Consider the following 21,108-nt stretch of genomic DNA (forward strand, 5'->3'; position numbering starts at 1 on the left):
CATCCTTATATATCACTCCTGTGTCAATTTCAACCTTGACTCTCTAGTAATAGCTACCATTTATTCAGCACCAACTATGCCAGGGATTATGCTAAGGGAAAGAATCCCAAAGATGAATGAGACAAACCTTAAGTGACTACAATTCAGAGGGAGTTCTCCAACAGGGGCAATGTACAATCGTACCTCAGCTAGGGGGGCAGGCTCAAGTTTCACAGAGAAGCCTAGTCTTAAAGACGATGTGTTGTGGCTGAACAATACAGGTAGAGTATATAATACATGAAAGGCAATGGATGCCCAGTTTTTTTTCAAAGAATGACAATAAGGGATAAGGGGGGATGGGGTGGTATTTTTTTTGCTAATCCTCACCCAAGGGTATTTTTTCAATGATTTTTTTTTTTCAGAGAGTGGGAGGGGGAGACAGGAACATCAATGTGAGAGAGACACATCCATTGGTTGCTTCCTGCAAGCACCCCAACCAGGGTGGGGATCGAGCCTGCAACCGAGGTATGTGCCCTTGACTGTAATCAAATCCTCGGACTGAAGGCTCTATCCATTGAGCCAAACCGGCTAGAGCTGGGGTGTTATTTTTAACTGGAGCATATGGAAAAGATATTCTTGTTGGGGAAAAAGAAGGAAGGCCTACACTAAGAACTCAGCGGCAATTGAGGGACAAATGCAAGAGATTTGGGGGAGGCAGATTCAAAAGGACTTGATGACTACGGACCAATGTGAGGTTTCGAGGTTTCGTTTAAGTATCTTAGATGGCAGGGTAAATGGTAATGCCATTAGAGTAGCAAAAGGAAGAACCAGTTCTAAAGGCATTCAGATAGCTTGAGAGAAAGCTGGAGTGGGCACTGATAAGGTCACCCTGGGGGAAAAATAGCACCAACTGAGGGCCCAGGGTTGAGACTCAGAGTAAAAAATCAACCTCAGAGAAGAATGTTCTCTACCACAGAATCTTTGGAGGAGTACCCAAGGAGGGAGTGCTCCAGGGGATGGAAGGTTACAGATAGTCCAAACATACAAAGGTAAGTAGATGGATACAAAGATACTAGGTTTAACAAGGGAGGGTGTCCCAGGTCACTTTCCACAGAATAGCAGAAGAAAATAGTAGGAGGTAAAGAGAGAGAGGAGAGGGTAAGGAATGACCGGGAATGAGGACATGGAGACCGAAAGCATGTTATGAGTCTGGATGTGAAGGGAAGGAGCATGAGGGTAGCAGAAGAGGTTTGTTCCTTTCCTTTTAAGCTAAAGAAGACTTTTATTATGTTTATTATACAAAAAAAGAGGCACTAAATGCTGATGTGAGGATAAAGAAACAGGAGGGCGATTGTAGAGAAAAGGGCGGGGGGGGGGGGGGGAGAATCCAGTGTATCAGTATAGGTTAGAAAGGCATAAGGTCACCTTTTCCTCAGAAGCTAAGCGTGGGGGGTTACAAGAACAGGTGAAAGTGTAAACACATTTAGGGATAACATTCTTTTTAAATCATAAAATAAATCCTATGATCAGTAAATGGCACATGAAAAATAAAAAATCCATCTCAACACAGATGTAGCAGTACCTTACTTTGGCTTACACAGAAAAAAACTGCAAGTCAACTGCTTATTTAATTTAAAAAATCCATTTAGGTTTTCTATCAGTTGTTTAAGCTGATCAATGCTAATTAATACACAACTAGAGGATTCTATATTTTTAAAAAAGTGTACCACCTATCAACCACTATCTGGAAATATCTTGGGTTCATATTTTGAATAGGTAAGAAATTATGCCTTCAGGCTTTTATTTCTCTTGGTATGTTCTACAGAAGTATGTTATGTGCTTATGATTTTTAAAATTATAATAACAAGAATGTTTCATTTTGAAATCATCATTTTTGAGAAACATTAATGGTACTTAGCTTTAATATTTTTAATCATTAATCTTTTTCTTCCTAAATATCTTCACCTTATATTACCATTACCATTTCCCAGGATCACTCAACTCAGAATTTTTATTTGTATGACATTCTCACATTCTGTATTTTGACCAAATTGACTAGTTTTAATTGTTCCAGTAAATTTATGGTTTGGTTGGATGCTATGTTAGTGAAATTATTAACCATGAGACGAGGAGACCTCAGTTCTTGTCTTCCTGAGGGGAAGATTTATTCTCTTAAATTGTCTGTCCTTGGGTGTGGTTGGCAAATGGCACTAACTGGATTTCTGTTATGTCTCCCTGAGTAGGGTGATTTAAGCTATTTACCTTCCAGTTGGGGAGAAGATGTGCAAACCATTTACTCTTAAGTATCCTTGGCTGAGGGAAGATAGGATTTACTAGGTGGCTGCAAAGTACTGTTTAACTCTTGAGTTTCCAAATTCTGCTTGTCCTGGAATTTTCCTAGCTTCTTACTCTTCTCTAACAAAATGACATGTTTCTAGCTAGGAATATGCCCAACATTTATGGTAGGTTCTAGTTATAAAATAAACTAGGTCTTAGCATCATGACAATCCCATCACAATTACACTTTGCCTTCCAACTATTTGGATTACCATTAATTAATGGTTGTCTTAAATGTACATGATTCTGATAGAAACCCGATGTCACACTAAATGGCACTATGAAAACCATGAGCATCTAATAATTAAAGCTATTCTTTATTTCAAAAAACAGAGTTGTATCAGTAGTACTTAGGGCCTACTGATCGCTTAACCTGAGGCAGACACTGTTCTACAAACCGTGTAGTCTACAAACAAAACAAATATTTCTGCCCTCAAGGAGCTTATATTCCAGTACAAGAAAACAAATAGTAAACAAATGAATGCTTAGATAAGGTTATGGGAACAGATAAAGGAAGGGACGTGATGTGCTGGTAACTAGTTATAGTGTCAAGGAAGGCTTTCCTGAGCAGGTAACGTGGCGTGAGAGGGGGTAAGGAGGGTGGTCCTGCACGTATCTGAGAGAACACCATTCCAGGCAGAAAGAACAAGTACAAACACCGTCAGGTGGGAGCGTACCCGAAGAGGAGCAGCGAGGCCAGAGCACCTGGCGCTGAATGGCAGGGAAATGGTGGCAGATGAGGTAGGAGAGGGAGCGAGGGCCTGCTCACCTTAATCTGAGATGGGGAGCCATCGGATGGTTTTGGGCGGTTAAATGATATGATCTGATGTGGCTTAAAAATAATCACTCTGGCTACTTTATGGAGAACAGACTGTAGGGACACAAGGAAATAAAGAGGGTTTTTGGAGGTAAAATAGCTTCAGTCCAGGCCAGAGATGATGGTTGCTTGGAACAGGATGTTAATGGGAGAGGTCAAAAGAGGTGGCCAGCTTTGGATGGATTCTGAAGGTAGGACCTACCAGATTTGCTGACAGATTTGGATATGGGAGATAAAAGGAAAAAAGAATCAAGGACGAGTCCATAGACCTGGACCTGAGCAACCAGAGGCATGGCATTGCCATTTACTGAGACGGGGGGGGGGGGGGGGGGACGACGACACATGACTAAAAGAGAAGCACGTTTGGGAGGGAAGATCAAGAATGTGTTGGGTTTGATCTTTAATTAGATTTCTAGGTACAGATGTTAAATAAGCAGTTTTACACACATGGGTAAACTCCAAATCTGCTGTTCAGAGGACAGGTCTAAACTAGGGGTAAAATTTCAGAGTTGACAGCATGAAATTGGATGAACTCACAGTGACTGAGGACACATAAGAGAAGAGGTCCAAAGAAATTTCTTCCCCTTAAGAACATAGGTGTAGACCTAAAATCTCAAGCAATTTAGATATGGATTTAAATAATCCAAAAAGTAGAGAACCTCCCATTACTTAAATGCACCCTTCTGTTCAACTTAGCATTTTAAAGAAATTTTGATTTACATATAAATCTAAGAAATTCCAAAAAGCCTCAGAAAAACCCCTTAGGGGTCACCTTGGCCCATGGGCCTCAAAAAATAATAAGAAATTAATTTTTCCAATGACATAGCCATTACAGGTTTTACCTTAAATTTGCTTAAAAGCAAATATCGGTTAATTCATTTAACTAGGAATACAGTAATACATTACAAAAGAAATATTAAAAAGTTTGGAAAAACTGGAGCTGTGCCCTCATGTTCCCTTCGCTCTGTTCTGTGGAAACGCGGTGGGACTCTTAAGCCAGAACTCCCACCATACACAGTATCAGGCCACATGCTTCAAAGAGAAACACTAAAACCTTTTAAATGTCTACTTTGGAACGTTCCTTTTCCGGCAATTTCCAACTTTGTATTCTCCATACCTAAAGGTGTGGGTTTTCTGTGTTTTTTTTTTTTTAATTGAAAAACTGATTTTATTTAATATTTAACATGTCACAGATTCATTATACACTTCTAATGGTCAAATAATGATCTAACTTAGACTGAAATATGTACTAGTTTAAATAAACTATGTGGGGTGCACATAGGATTCCAGGGGACATCATAGCCTAGAGTTCAAGTGGTGTGGATTTGTTTACTCTTGAAGCAAAGCCCCGGGGCTTTCTGCAGCTCTTCCCAAAGTTGGGAAATGAATTCATCCCTCTCTTCCACTTCTTGGAGGAGCTCCAGGGCCAAGAGAGCCTATCAAAGAAATCTCCTACATATGGTGGGAGAAATAGAAAATGTTGATTCTATGTGGGTAATATCAAAATGATTGCAAACATTTAAAAGGATTTAAAGCTTTAAGTCGTACAAGTTAACCTAAAAAAATTCAAATGTATACTGGTCGCTCAACTGCTCATTCTGCATAGTGCCAATACCTGAATACTGACTTTGAGCAAAACCATGACCGTTTGGATTAGTACCATTCAAAGGCCCTGACTCGTTTAGCATGCTGTTCTCTGCACAACTGAAGTCGGATCCCTCAAATGCATCCAACTGTGACGCGAAAGCAGTGGTACCGGAACTGGCGCCTGCTGGCATGCTGGAAGAGGACATCTGATGGAACTGTCGCAAATCCCTTTGGTCTAACACCGAGTTGCATGAAGGGCTTTCAATATTCATTCTCGTAAATCCCGAATTGTCAGTCTCCCTCATGCTGTCATTATTGGATATACTGACAGGGCAATTCTGCAGCATGTTGGCACCAGAAAAACCACAGAAGTCAGCGGATGACAGGGATGATGTTTCCATTCTGCCTATGTCATTAGTACTGTTATAAATGCAAGCATTAGAAGCATGCAAGTCATTCACAACAGGCATTTCTGAGAATCTTGGGATACCCTGTGAATTAGAGGAAATTGTCCCTGTTGAAAAACTACTCAGTGGATTTGTACTGACTGAGCATGAGGGGGGGTGGGGCTCTGAGGACCAGTGTGAAGAAGGCTGAGGCACCATTGGGGGCATGGCTGAGGCATGATGTGGCATGGCACTTGAGATGGACACAGATGGGGAGTAGTAAGATTCTGCTTGACTCGAAACCCCTGCAGGCCGGAGCATTTCATTCAAAACTGCACCAGGAGGAAACGAGTTTGATTCTGTGGAGGGGGAAATATATCATTACAGCACTGAAATGAACAAAATTATAAAAAGTACTACTTCTAAAAATGGCACAAACACACTAATAAAGAAAATTTTCAAGGACACTGATGTAGCAGTTCAAATTAAAAACTTAGATAGCACTAAAATGATTACATGAGCCCTAAACTAAATTCTGTGACACTTACCTTTCTACAAATACCTATAAATAATATTGCTAAATTATTTTGGCACAGATTTCACTCCAGTCAAATCTGAATATCTAGCTTCTGAGGCCCCATAAAGATATTTTTGGAAAGTGAGAGATGAATATTAGAATTTCAGTTAATGGGACTCTAAATAGCCAAAATTCATTTCATATTCTTCTTTTTTAAGAAAAAATGAAGTGATGGAGGAAACACTCATTGGGGATGATTGAAAGTCCACATAATTATCTAAGATGTATTAAGATATAACACACTAAGGTACTACAAATTCCCAGTCAGAAAAAAAAATGAAGGATTCTGTGTTTATTTACACGTTACTGTGACTGCTATAATAGTAATCCTGGAAGAAGCACTGGTTTAAGAATATAAGGGGCAGAAGACTTCTAATTAACCCTGGTTGAATGATCGAAACCAGAAATTGACAACTTTTTTTTTTCTATAAAGGGCCAGATAGTAAATATTTTAGGCTTTGCAGCCTCTGTTGGAACTACCAACTCCGCCACTGTGGTGAAAAAAGAGCCACAGACAATTTGTAATCAAATGAGCACGGCTATGTTCTAGCAAAACTCTACTGATAAAGACAGGCTACTGGTTAGATCTAAACAGTTTCTTGCATGACATACCGTAATTAGTAAAAGTACCACCATATGAACGAAATGTAATTTCTCAAACAGTAACTCCCCAAAACCAGTTTCCAATAGGACCCTTGGAAGCCAAGATCAATTAATTCAATATTCAAAGCATCAAAAAATTTGTAGGCGTGGAAAATAGAAAGAAGCAGTTTTATTTCTAAGAATGGAATTCCAATATATTATGCAAAGCCGTGGTCTTTCCAATGACAAGGGATATTCTATAGGGAATAAAGTACCTTTTTTAATGAATCTTCCTTCTCCAGTTGATCCTAGGGGACCAGGTCTAGGTCTTTCAGGAAAATTAACTGCTGTGATAAAGGTTTTTCCATTATTAAATGTAAATTTGAAACATAACATTATCACTTAAAATGTGCAAAACTGAATAAAACAAAAACCCCCCCACAAAATCTATTTAAATATGAATCAATCCAAAAACATTCTTACCACAATCCTGCCACAGTTTCTGGAAAAGTAGACTTGTTTTTTGTTTCTTTGCTTTATTGCCATAAGTATCTGGTTAGAAAGAAACCAGGAAAGCATGTGAATGAATCATCATGCTTCTTCTCCTTTAAAAAATAAATAGTTTTTATCCCTATATAAAAAATGCTTTAAATAAATGTACATAATATGGACTTAATAGATGTTGCAGAGTGTGTCCTACGCCAGTGATAAGGGTATTTTTCTCTTAGTAAAAAACAGTTTGATATTCATCTCGCTTTCTTCTAACATCTATAAGTCAACAACGTCAACTAATGCAATAAAGGCAGAAAAGGACCAAAATGGAGACTACTCTCTGGCAAGTTTGCTATCTATAAAAACCCCCTCAACTATAAAACAAATTTTGACAAACAGTTTAGATACTCTGAAATTATTCCAGATTCCTTTCCTAAGAAAGAGGTGTAAAGAGCACACAGATCAACCGGTTGAAAAATCAATGAAAAACTACCAGGCAAAGAAATGTAAATTATGAAAAACAACCACCACCTGTATTTCAAGGTATCTTACCAAAAAATGTTATTACAAGGCCTAATTTTAAGAAATATATAAAACATGACCACTAAGAAGTCACACCTTTTTCATCTGGCAGATATCTGAAATCCATCGACTCACTAACTTCCTGGTCAGAAGGTCTCCGCAACTGCATCTTCACTGTCACGGGCTCCGTGATCACTTTGCAATACGGTGGAGTCTTGAAAACAATGGCCACCTGACGGTGCACATCAGCTTGTGAAAAGATGCCTTTAGCTTCCCAGTCATTCAACGCAAACCGAACCTCTATGTCATCTAGTGAATAGGAAGGCAAAGAACTATCAGTGGGAAAACAAAATAAAATGTTATCTGTTAATTTAAAATATATTCTGAAGTCCATGAAACAAACAAAAAACAAATACCTTTCTGAACTTTGTCACAGAGCAGAAATATTTCATCTCCTCCTCTGACACTTCCACAGTTCTTGTTTACACGGCAAATCCTTAATTCTGCAGTATTAGGAGCACCTAAATATGAAGAGATTTTTAATGGGCCGCTACCTTAATATTTTATTCCGTTTTGATGGAGAGAATTTTAGGAAAACAATCTATAGAACAGGTAAAGAATTTTAATGTATAAGTACATTAAGAACACTACATTAATCATCCACGCCTGACCCTTTCCTTTCTGACTACATTGTCTAAACTGGTTTAGAGTGACTTTCTAGGCAATGACGTGTCCTCTAATTAAATCTTCCTGCTTCTGAATTCTGATTCTTTCCACTCTCCTACACCCTGTCACCAAACTAATCTTCTTAAATCATGACCATAACCCTAAGGCAATGCCCTTTTCATGCTTCCTATTATCTGGGTCAATATTTCAGTAACTCTCCCTGGAATTCAAAGCTCTCTGTGATAACAATCTGATCTGCCTTTATAGCCCTATGTCCCACTATCTTTCTACATGCAAGACAGGTACACACACGCACACAGACACACACACACACACTATGAGGGCAATTTCATAATCTTTTAAAACTATAAATATCAGTATCCTTTGATCTAGCATTTGCCAACCGTCTACTCTGCAAGTGTATGCTAAAGACTTGCACAAGATATACACATGCAGATACTTACTGCAGTACAAAGTGTTAGAGCCAAAAGAAAAAAAGCGAGAAGGAAACAAACCAAATGTCTTGTAATAGGGTAATGATTTAATAAAATTATGATATAGCCATCTAAGGCAATATGCAGCTACTGAAAAGAATAGGGTGCCTGAAAGGAAAAATGATTCGAGATACATTGCTAAGAAGGGGGGGGAAATGTTTTTTTAAAGATCAGTAATGATTTCTTTAAAAAGTTGCCAAAATTATATAGTGTGAATGATGAAGATAATGTATTTGTACATATATGAAGAAGAAACAGGTGAGATAAGTAGCTGAGGATGGTGACTACCTGTGGAGAATGAAATTAGAGATTTACTATAGGAGAATACCTCCTGTTATTTACTTCAGGAATGTTTGAATTTTTCCTGTAATAGACATACTGTTTTTCTAAGTACCAAAATACTTTAAAAAATTATACTATACTAAAAAAAATAAGCTAAGGCTACAAACGCAAGAATATAAAGTACTTACGGTTGTCATAAATTGGGTTAGACACAACAGGAGGTAGAGTAGTCGTCAAATTACCATGTTCATCATAGAGGAAAACTTGAAAACATAATCTCACCACATTGAGGTCGCAATCTTCAGTATCAAGCAGCTGTGGTTCAGGGACTGAATGGTACATTAAAAAAAAGAATCTAGAATATTCACATAGAACTAAAATCCCTGCTAGGTCCTCCTCCCTGCCCAATATACTTGAGTAGTGTCCAAATCTGCACTAACTAAAATAGAATCATACACAATCTCAAGAATGCCTTTTATCATCGGTATATCATGTAGTCAGTCACTAACAGTATTCATGAAGTTATGACCATGGTCAGGAAGTAACTATCCCAGTCACCTAGAATTTAGGGCAGAATTCCAAATTGACATTAATATCAAATTTTTACAAATATAGTTGTAGGTTATATACAACAGAGAATAGGCATTCCTTCATTAATTCAACATACATGTATTCAGTCCAGTCATTGTGTTAAAAACTCTGTAAATTATCTCCTAAACCTGTACAAGAATGACTAACATCCCCATTTTACAATGAGAAACTGATTTTAAAGAAATGAAATTACTTGTCCCAAGTTTCACAGCTAAGTGGCAGAACAGAAATTCAGACTCAGGTAACTGAATCCAGAGCCTAGGCTCTTAAAGACTGAACTCCATTAGAAAATTTTACATATATTTTGCATCAAGTGACAAAAGGAGTATCTACTAAAGTTTAGATCAACACTTTAGGAATTAAATGCCAAGAGGTACTAGATGAGATAAGGTAGCTTTCTTTGTATAAGAAATTTTATGTACAGATTTGTTTTGTTTAAAAAAGGCAAACAAATCCTATAGCAGGAAAATTTTATAATTCTAGAAAATATAAAAACACATTCCTTATGAAAGAATATAATGTTTGCTAATTGACACTGAAAAAAAACCCCAGTTCCAAAGGAAAATATTACTCTGCCTTTTCAAAGAATACCATAAGCTGTGGCAATAAATCATAACAACATAGTCATATTTTTAAAAGCATGAAATACATATTAAATTTTATGAAAACTTTTATTTTTAAGAGGGTATTAAAATTTGAAAACAGCTAAAATCCAAATAGTCTTACAGACAATAATAAAAACTACAATATAATTTTGCCTATTTTTATTTAAACTACATTTGTAGTCTCAGTAGCTATCACAAGATTTAAAATTATCCCATTACCATCATTATTAAGCCTAGCATTTGAAGGAGTCTATTAGAACATATTTATACAAATAAAAGGTCAAAATGTGATGTATGATCCAAACACCTGTGTCCCAGCAGCATACTCTACTGGCACAATTATGTAGGCAATGAGAGGTCCACCTCTTCAAAATCATTTTTTTGTAGCTTTATACATTTAGAATTCAAGACATTAATGTTTATGAATGTCAAAGATGAGTAATCAATATACAAAAAATAAATTATTAGCTAAGTGCACCTGACAAGTTTAAAAACAAACCTATATAAGTGACAGAAACAAACTGTGACAGCATACATTAAAGAACAGGCTCTGGATATAGACCCCAACACGGTAACTCAACAACATTTTGAGCAAAATATATTTATGCTTCCATTTATATGAAGTTCTAGAAAACATTAATTGATGGTGACAAAAAGCAAATGAATAGTTGACTGGGGCCAGAGGAGGGAGAGAGAATTGACGGGAAGGAGACCAGGGACATTTTGGGGTGGTGCTGGTGGTGGTAGTGGGAAAGTTCCTCATCTTGATGGTGGTGGTGTTCCATGGGAGTATATATTTGGGTAGATCTAACTGTATATAACTTAGACTCAATAAAAAGTTCATTTAAAATCTCTTAAAATGGTACATAAAACTCCATGTTTTGAACTGGAAGGAATATATCTTTCTTCTCTAAGTCAGTGCAACCTTGACCTATATTCCTCTCTTACACATTTAAAGTTGTTGTTTTTTAAATATGTCTTGCATAATTATCCTCTACATATGCCTCTTTCTACCCAATCAGGCTAAGTTCCATGAAAGCAGAATGGATGTTGATGCATCTTCACTAAACATGGAACACATATGTATAATACATATCAAACATTTTCTTAAGCTTTTAAGAAAATAAAAAACTTTTTGAGTGAGTGACTGAAAAATTAAGGAAAGGCCTGGTAAACAATCAAACATTTGCTGAAGAAAACTATAAAGTAAATATCAACAGAGGGGGGTTCTATTTTTGTAATGGCAGGTGACATTACCACATTGGGATCAGCTGTACCATGAGAACTAAAAAAGGTGGACAAACTATGCAACAAAAGTCCTCTAAAGGCATCAAAGAGCTAATAAAATCATGAAGAATCATGGGGCTAGGATATAGAAGAACTGTAAGAAAAACACTCCTGTTTCTCTTTACTCACTGCTGATGTCTGTGTGTTTTTTCACACATAGCAATTCTCCAACTCTCAGAACACCAATTGGGTGTCCTGCAATTTAACTCAGTTTTGACACTAACCACCTGGGATTCGAACAGATCCCACAAGCAAGGGCTCAATCCCACAAGACCTTGCTCAACCCCACACTTAAGACACCAATCACAAGTCCAGGTGGTCACTTATGCTTCTGATTGACTGGCTACAAATTGGGAGTTCCATGACCCACTCCTCAGGTTTGATAATTTGCTAGAACGGCTCACAGAACTCAGGAAAGAAAATGACATAGTAGATGACCAGTTTATTCTAAAAGAAAATAACTCAGGAACAGCCAGACAGAAAAGATGCATAAGAAAAGGTACGTAGAAGTTACACTGAGCATCCATGACCCTTGGGGAATGCCACCCTCCCAGCACCTCCCCATGTTCACCAACCCAGTTCTCTCAGCCCCTTCAGTTAGGATTTTTATGGGGGCTTCATTCTGAACAATGACTGATCAAATCATTGGACAGTGGTGATTAATTCAACCTCCAGCCCTTCCTCTTTCCAGAGGTAAAGGGATGAGGTTGAATGGTGCAACTCTAAGAGCCCAATTGATTGGTTCCTTTGACAACCAGAGCGCCCCCCCCCCCCCCATCATTAGGTATTTTTCAAGTGACCTCATTAACATAAACTCAGATGTGTTTAAAGAGGCTTGTTATGGAAACAACAGACATTCTTTTTACCTTTTTAGCTCTTATCGGTTAGCAAATTCCAAGGACTTTAGGAGCTCTGTGCCAAGAATAGGGATCAATACCATAAAATCACAATCATTACAGAAATCCAGAGAGGTAAATTCAGAACAAGAGGGCTCTTTTTTTGCAGATATAATCTGCCAGTTTTGTAAGAGGTGGCTAAGAGGATGAGAGGTTGAGATGAACTCGCAAGAAACTATAAGGGAAAAACAGGGAGTTCAGGGTCTGCCGAGGATGGGGAATCTGATAAATGTTCAATGCTTTGGTTGAGGTCCCTGGAGGAACCCAACTATACCCTAGAAGTAAGGGTTAACTGGAAGGACATTAGAGACTCACCGGATGAAAGACCAGTTTCAAATACCCTAAATCAGCCACTACAAGAAAAATCTTCTGAAAGGAGATAACATCCTAGAACTAAAATCCCTACAATTTTTCACATACAATGACTGATATTCTATTTTAAATAACCAGACATATGAGGAAACAAAATAAAGTGATTTTTTAAAAAGTGTTCTGATCACGATGGCAATGTAGGTAAACACAGTACTTGCATCCTCCTATATCACATCAAAATTACAACTAAACTACAGAACAACCATCATTCAGAACCGCCTGAAATCTAGCTGAACAGAAGTCGGACAACTAAAGAAATCACACCGAGACTGGAGGGGCAGAGATGCAGAACAGGCCAGTCCCACACTCACGTGTAGCGAATAAAAGTCAGGAGGGATAGCTCAGCTTCAGAGGTCCCCATTGAAAAGTGAGGCCCCCTAGCCCAGGGTTCCAATGCCAGGAAGAGAAGTACCCATAATTTCTGGCTGTAAAAACCAACAAGGATTGAGGCTGAGTGAGACATAGGGCTGCTGGAGTTCCAGATGTTCCTCTTAAAGGGCCTGCACATGGACTTATTCAGACTCACTCACTCTAAGCTCCAGTGCTGGGGCAGCAGCTTAAAAGGCACCAGGGACACAGGGGAGGAACTGAATTGTCTGGCATCAGGTCAAGAGCTGGATGGGGAGCTTTCTTCCAGACAAAAGTGCTGGCAGAGGCCATTGTTCCTTTTCTGAGCCCTCCCCGCACAGAGCCATATCTGAGTCTCCATCAACCTGGCTGACACAGTTGACCCTAACCTGGTGATTCCCTGAGACTTGTGTCCCACTCAATTTGCCAGCCCATCCAAGCTATTTGCAGTGGCTTTTCTTTCCTTTTTTTTTAAAAATGTATTTTTATTGATTTCAGGGAGGGAGGGAGGGAGAAAGAGAGAGAATCACTGATTGGATGCCTCTTTCATGCCCCCTACTGGGGATCAAGCCTGCAACCCGGGCATGCACCCTGACTGGGAATTAAACTGTGACCTCCTGATTCATAGGTTGATGCTCAACCAATGAGCCATACCAGCTGGGCTACAGTGACTTTTCAATATGAATGGCCTATCTTGGTTCATGCTTCTAACTTTCCTAGAATCTGTTAAACAAGCAGCATATGACCTCAGTGTGCCTGTACCTCTCATTAAGTGGCTCCAGGCCCAGCACTAGTGGCAGCTGACCTTGGTTTGAAGCTTGGCCTCTCCTGGGCACCTCGAAGCCCAGCACAAGTAGCAGCTATCCGCAGGTCACTTTGTAGCTCATGCCGGTGGCTGACCTTGGCCTGCACCTCCTGGAAGGTCCCAGAGCCAGCATACCATGGGACAATTTTGGGCCATATCAAAGCACCACCCAACCACCTCCACAGGCACACACTCACTGGGCAGACTCAGTGGGCACCAGAGTCCCACTGAAGTAAGTCCTGCTCTGTTGAGTGGGCCTCTGCAAAACTGATCTTACACGTGGCTAAAGCCAGTCCTTTTGGCTGTTCAGCCTGGGGGTATATCCCTCCCACTGATGTGCCAACAGCAATCAAGGCTCAACTATAACAGGGGTGGGTACACAGCCCAAAAGGGGGTGCACCTGGAATGTCCAGCTTGGGTGAACAGAGAGGATATGCCACTAGACTCTATAGGACACCTCCTCCATAAGACCATTCTACTAAGCCCGGGAGACGTAGCAGCTCTATCTACTTATATAAAATCCATGGGTGGTGTTCATCACATATAGACGAATAGCCAGCAACCAAGGGGAAGTCAGTCAGTCCTACAGGGGTTGTCTTGGCAATGGCTGCGCTCTACCCCAAGCTGTTTCCCGGAGCTGTTTCCTGTAAGGGCGGAGTTTGAGGCAGGAACCCGCCCTGGGAGCGTGGAGGCAGATCTTTCTAAAGTGTGCCGCCCCAGCATGGGGTGAACCTGAGTAGGGCGGCTGAAAGGCTTAGAAAAGACAGACAAGAGAATGAAAGCCAGGTCTTGGTGGGATGCTGCTTCTCTGAGAGAAAGCGACCACGCCCACAGCTAGGCCTTTATTTTATAGCAGATGCTACGAGGCAAAGTAAGGGCGTGACCAAGATGTTTACAAACATTCTCCTGGGTTTCAATCCTATTCAACTACATGCACCTGAACTCTATCAAGCCTACATCACTCAGGCACGTGGGATGTTCGAACCATAGGTTCAAGCTTACAACTACAGCTTTTGGCTATAATTGTGCTGGGAGGGCCCTGCCCGCCAAGCTGGGACTTGCATGTGGCAATGAGAGGACTGTGCCCTCTCATCAGTCCAAGGCTTGAACCTGTCCAAAACACTGTAGCGGCTCCCCACAATAAAGTTTTAATTCTGTTTCTTTGTTACTAATGTTGTGGCCCCATCCCAAAGAAACAAAGAAAAATTTCCCCATTGAATTTCTGAGTAGTATTACTCCTTCGGGAATGCCGTGTCATAAATTAAAATTGAAAGTGGGTGCAATCATCATGCTATTGAGAAATCTCAATAGTAAATGGGGTCTTTGTAATGGTACCAGATTTATTATCAAAAGGTTATGACCTAACATTATCGAAGCTGAAGTATTAACAGGATCTGCAGAGGGAGAGGCTGTTCTGATTCCAAGAATTAATTTGTCCCCATCTGACATTGGCCTCCCATTTAAATTGATTCGATGATGGTTTCCCGTGATGCCAGCATTTGTGATGACTATTAATAAATCACAAGGACAAACTCTAGACAGAGTATAAGCATGTTCCTACCTGAACCCGTTTTTGCACATGGTCAGTTATATGTTGCTTTCTCTTGAGTTTGAAGAGCATGTGATGTTACAGTTAAAGTTCTAAGTACTTCATCACAAGGGAAATTAGTCAAGCACTCTGAAAGTGTTTTCACTCTTAATATGGTGTACAAGGAGATATTAGAATAAGTTTAATCACTGTATCAGTCATTGTTTGCATCACTGTTGTTTTTATATCATGTTTTTGTTGTTTTCATATCATGTTTTTGTCTTTTTTATATCATGCCTCTGTTGTTATATCCTTTTGTTACTGTTTATTTATTAATAAATTTATATATGATTTTCATATACATTTTACTAATTCCCTTTCATCTCTCACACTTCTATTAAAGAGAAAGGGCAAACAGAAATATTAAAATATCTCTGCTAATTAATTCCCTTTTTAAAAAAAAATGTATTTTATTGATTTTTTACAGAGAGGAAGGGAGAGAGATAGAGAGTTAGAAACATTGATCAGCTGCCTCCTGCACACTCCCCACTGGGGATGTGCCCGTAACCAAGGTACATGCCCTTGACCAGAATCGAACCTGGGACCCTTAAGTCTGCAGGCCGATGCTCTATCCACTGAGCCAAACCGGTTAGGGCAATTAATTCCCTTTTAATGTGCACAAATTTTGTGCACCGGGCTACTAGTCTAATACATAAAACCAAATACAGGGAGGCTGCCAAAATGAGGAGACAAAGAAACATGTCCCAAATGAAAGAAAAGAACATAACTCCAGAAAAAGGACAAAACAAAATGGAGAGAAGCAATCTACCAGTTGTAGAGTTCAAGGCACTGGTTATAAGGATGCTCAATGAACTTAGGGGAAGAGCAGATGAACTTTGACATCCACAAAGGACAGGAAACATAAAAATGGAACTAGGAAACATAAAAAAGAACTAGTCAGAAATAACAAATACCTTAACTGAAATGAATACATTATAGGGAATCAACAATACAGCAGATGAAGCAGAGGATCATATCAGAGATTTGGAGGATAAGGAAGCAAAAAATATCCAAACAGAACAGCAAAAAGAAAAAAGAATCCAAAAAGTAAAGATAGCATAAGAAGCCTCTGGGACAACTTCAAGTGTACCAACATGTACATCATGGGGGTGCCAGAAAGAGAAGAGAGAAAGCAAAAAATTGAAGATATATTTGAAAAAATGACAGCAAACTTCCCTAAACTGGTGAAGGAAATAGACATACGAGCTTGGGAAGCTCAGAGAGTCCCAAACAAGATGAACCCAAAGAGGCCCACACCAAGACATATAATTGAAGTGCCAAATTTTAAAGAAAAAGAGAGACTCTTAACATGTTAAGCGCCCAGTCACCAGTGATTGACACTATACTTTCCATCCAGAAGACAAAACAGACTGGGAACATAATGTGTTAAAAGCAGCAAGAGAAAGGCAGTTAGTTCTCTAGTAAAAGGGGAGCTCCCATAAGACTGCCAGCCGATTTCCTAGACAAGAAAAAACTAAAGAGTTCATCACCACCAAATGAGTATTATAATGTCTAATCACTGGGCTGTACACCTGAAACTAATATAACATTGTATGTCAACTGTAGTTGAAAAATATAAAATGATTTCAAAAATATAATATAGCCCTAGCTGGTTGCTCAGTGGTTAGAGTATCAGCCTGGGGACTGAAGGGTCTCGGGTTCAATTCCGGTCAAGAAACACGTACCTCAGTTGCAGGCTCAATCCCTGACTTGGTCAGGGTGCATGTGGGAGGCAACCAATCAATGTATCTCTCTCACATTGATGTTTCTCTCTCTGTCTCTCCCCCTCCCTTTTACTCTCTGTAAAACTCAATGGAGCCCAGCCATTGTGACTCAGTGGTTGAATATCAACCCATATGCCAAGAGGTTGCCGGATCAATTCCCAGTCAGGGGACATGCCCCGGTTGTGGGCTCGTTCCCCAGTAGCGGGTATGCAGGAGACAGCTGATCAATGTTTCTATCTCTCTCCCTTCCTCTCTCTAAAATCAATAAAAACATTTAAAAAGAAAAAGAGGGAAAAAAAATCAATGGAAAAAATATCCTTGGGTAATGATTAACAACAAAAAATTATATATATGTATATTATATAATATTTAAACCTATTTAATGTAAGGCACTTACTATGTACTAGGAACTATTCTAAGTGCTATATGAGTGTCTATAATTAACATCATGCCTGGTTCTGGATTCGAAAAATAAACAATACCCTCTCCCTCCCAAACCCAAGATCTTCCACAGATGACCCATATGCCTCTTTACACCTGAGACTAATGAAATTCATGCAAGGGCCTTCACCCCGGCCTCCACCCTCTGCCGCCTCTGCTGCAGCCCCCGCCCGCTGCAGCTTTGTCTAGAAGGACGTCCAGAAGGACATCTGGTCTAATTAGCATATTATGCTTTTATTATTATAGATGGATGATTAATCAGCTATTTTGAGTACTCAGGATAACCTTTATCAGATGAAATTCGTGCAAGGACCCCAGTCCTCTCATTGCCACCCTCTGCCGCGGCTCCTGCCTGCCTGCTGTGGCTTTGTCTGGAGGGAAGGACGTCTGGAAGGACGTCTGGTCTAATTAGCATATTATGCTTTTATATTATTAAGAAGATATGTTCTCTGTGAAGCAGTACTGTTGTTAATAATTAAAGAGTGTACATAAAGCACTTAACATTTACTCTTGGGTAATATAAAAAGTACTTAATGGTGGCTCTTATTTATAATCTTGTTTTATACCAAATTATTCCTGTTTTATACATCATCTAGACCAGGGGTCCTCAAACTTTTTAAACAGGGGGTCAGTTCACTGTCCCTCAGACCGTTGGAGGGCCGGACTATAGTTTAAAAAAAAAACTATGAACAAATTCCTACGCACACTGCACATACCTTATTTTGAAGTAAAAAAACAAAACGGGAACAAATACAATATTTGTATTTGCATGTGGCCCGCATTGCCATAGTTTGAGGACCCCTGATCTAGACTGAGATAGCCTATTTAAAGGTTTGGCCTTCAATAACGAATCAAAAATTTAAATGAGTATACTCTTGACCTAGAAATCTCTGAAAACTTATCCTAAGAAAATATCACACAAGAATTCAAAGTATACATTCAGTGAAGTCTTTCGAATAAAATGAACAATAACCTGTTCATTAATAGATGTCTAGATAAACAGATTATGACCCACCGAAACAACAGAATACGGTTAAAAACTAAAATAGATTTATAAGTACTAATATAGAAAGATATTTAAGATATATTCCAGAGTGCAGGGAAAAGAAGCAGAACAGGCAATTAGTATGATTCCATTTATTTAAAAAATACTATGTGTATATATGTCTACACAAGTATAAAGTAAATTCTAGAAAAATATACATCAAACTTAATAGTGATTTCCCCTGGAGAGTTAAGAGTGACAGGGAAGAAGGGGACTTTTGCTTTCCACATTATACTAAATAGCAGGAAAAACAAAGACCTAGAGAAAAGAGATACAAACCTTATGGCTTATAAACATATAGTATGTGTCTACAAGAATATTCCTTAAATTTTCATCATATCCCCTTAAATTTTTTTTCATCCAGGAAAAACACAAACCAACAAAATAAGGATGTCTTAAGTATGACAAAGAAATCTATGTTTTGAAAATGTTATAGATGTTCAATTCATTAATTATGCATATTTAAGTAGCTGATGAAGACTTTATAAGGAGACTACTGTGGTGTAGAATGCTAGCATTTAGCGTGGTATCATTTATCTAGTGAAACAATATACAGTGATTAAAATCCACTAAACAGTAAATATCTAGCCATATACAGAAATATGCTGCGAAAATATTTTGTATAGTTTCTACTATTTCTAAACTTCCACCTTGGGCTTTAAGTTTCGCTGTTCAATATGCTTTTGAGTTAAATGCACTTCAATACCTTGACATAATGCCTATTCAACATTCAGAAAGAAGAGCACATACTGTCTGCTAAAGTGGCAAAAGAAAGGCCACCCACATTCAAAAAGAAACAGAACATTTCTGAAAGGATCCAGAGACACGTTTGTTGCATGGACAGTGCACTAACTGTAAGGAATAACATTTCACACACGGCATTCAAGAGCAAGGCTCTTGCTCTGAGTTAAAGATGGTGGAGTAGGAAGATCTGAGCTCACTTCTCCTCACTGACACCAAAACTACAACTACTACATAAAGAAGACGTATCTCTGAGAATGACCTAAGACTAGCAGAACACATTTTCCACAATTACGGATCTAACGAAAAAGCCCAATGGAGAAGTAGGAGGGGTAGAGACTCAGTTAGGGCCTACCCTATTACCATTCCCCATGCAGTTGCCCACAAGTGAGAGGAATATCACAATGGCAGAAGTCCCCCCCCACCCCCGTAAAGAGTGAGGGGTCTGCGCCCCAACCTGGGAACCTGCAAGAGGAAGAGGAGCCCTCATAACATCTGTCTTTGAAAACCAACAGGGCTTACATCTGGGAGAGCCGAAGGGCTGAGAGGAAACCAAGCTTGTGCTCTGAGCCCCAGTGCAGAGGCAGCAGTTTGAAAAGCACCTGGGCCATGTATGAAAGTGATACAGTGACTACTTTTAGGGTGTGTGTTGGAGGGACAGGTATCTGCTGGAATTTTCTCTTGAGTCAGAAGTGCTAGTGGGCGCCAACTGTCTCTTTCTTTATTCTCCTACCTAGCTGCTCTGACACTACCAAGTACCGTTTCTGACACTCTTCATTAACATTGCTAACAATATTTTTCAAAAAAATATTTTTATTGATTTTTAGAGAGAGAGGGAGAGGGTGAGAAACATTGATGTGAGAGCAAACTATCAATCGGCTGCCTCCTGCACACTCCACTGGGGATAGAGCCTGCAACCTGGGCATGTGCCCTGACTAGGAATCAAACAGCAACCATTCGGTGCTCAGGACAACCACCACCCAACCAACTGACCAACACTGGCCAGGGCATGCTAATACTATTCACCCCACCATGGAATTTCCCTGATGACCCACCCAAGCTGGCACCCCTCCAAAGCAACTCCTTCCCTGCTACACCTGGCAGGCGGCCTTAGTCAGCACCAGTACACAGCAGTGTGCCCGTAACAGTTGTGGCAAAGCTACATAGCCACCCTAGCCAGGAACCAGCCTCGCCTACCAGTGTGTCCTTAGCAGCTGTGGCCCAACCACAACAGGAGGCCACACTATTTCATACAGGGAACACCTCTGAAGAACCTGACTCTGGTGACAAGGGAGAATTCTACCTCTGGGCCCCACAGGACACCCTCTAAGTAAGGCCACTTTTTCAAGACTAGGAGATGTAGCTGATCTACCTAATACATAGAAACAAAAAGGCAAAGTGAAGAGACAAAAGAATATGTTCCAAACAATAAAACAAGAAAAGCCTCAGAAAAATAACTAAGCAAAACGAAGGCAAGCTGTCTCCTAGAAAAGAGTTCAAAGTAATAGTCATAAAGAGGCTCCTCAAACTCTTTAGACAAGTGGATAGACTCAGTGAGAACTTGAGATAAAAATTATTTTAAAAAAAAAAAAGAACCTATCAGAACTGAAGAATGTAACAACTGCAATGCAAAAATACACTAGAGGAAATCAACAGCAGATCAGATAATTCAGAAGAATTGATCAGCGATAAGGAATAAAGGATAATGGAAATCACCCAACTGGAAGATGAAAATGAAAAAAGAATTTAAAATAATGAGGGACCTAAGGGACAACATCAAGTGTACTAACACTCATGTCATAGTAGTCCCAGAAGGAGAAGAGAGAGAGAGGGAAAAGGACAATAAACCTATTTGAAGGAATAATTGGTGAAAACTTCCCTAACTCAGCAAAGGAAACAGATATCCAAACTCAGGAAGCATAGAGAGCCCCCACACAAAATGAA

General features: G+C 39.4%; 1 protein-coding gene across 1 annotated transcript in view; it reads right to left on the reverse strand.

The window, feature by feature from the left end:
• Positions 1-3,516: 3,516 nt before the first annotated feature.
• Positions 3,517-21,108, reverse strand: part of REL (REL proto-oncogene, NF-kB subunit) — a 36,797-nt gene continuing 19,205 nt past the window's right edge. The window contains exons 5-10 of the mRNA XM_081100846.1: positions 8,910-9,050; positions 7,696-7,800; positions 7,376-7,588; positions 6,749-6,817; positions 6,541-6,612; positions 3,517-5,465 (exon numbers count right to left, since the gene is read on the reverse strand). Coding sequence (XP_080956972.1) covers positions 4,690-5,465; positions 6,541-6,612; positions 6,749-6,817; positions 7,376-7,588; positions 7,696-7,800; positions 8,910-9,050 — 1,376 coding nt within the window. The 3' untranslated portion in view covers positions 3,517-4,689. The remainder of the gene's footprint in view (positions 5,466-6,540; positions 6,613-6,748; positions 6,818-7,375; positions 7,589-7,695; positions 7,801-8,909; positions 9,051-21,108) is intronic.

The sequence above is a fragment of the Myotis nattereri genome (genome assembly GCF_964212035.1).
Source record: "Myotis nattereri genome assembly, chromosome: 10".
Lineage (NCBI taxonomy): Eukaryota > Metazoa > Chordata > Mammalia > Chiroptera > Vespertilionidae > Myotis > Myotis nattereri.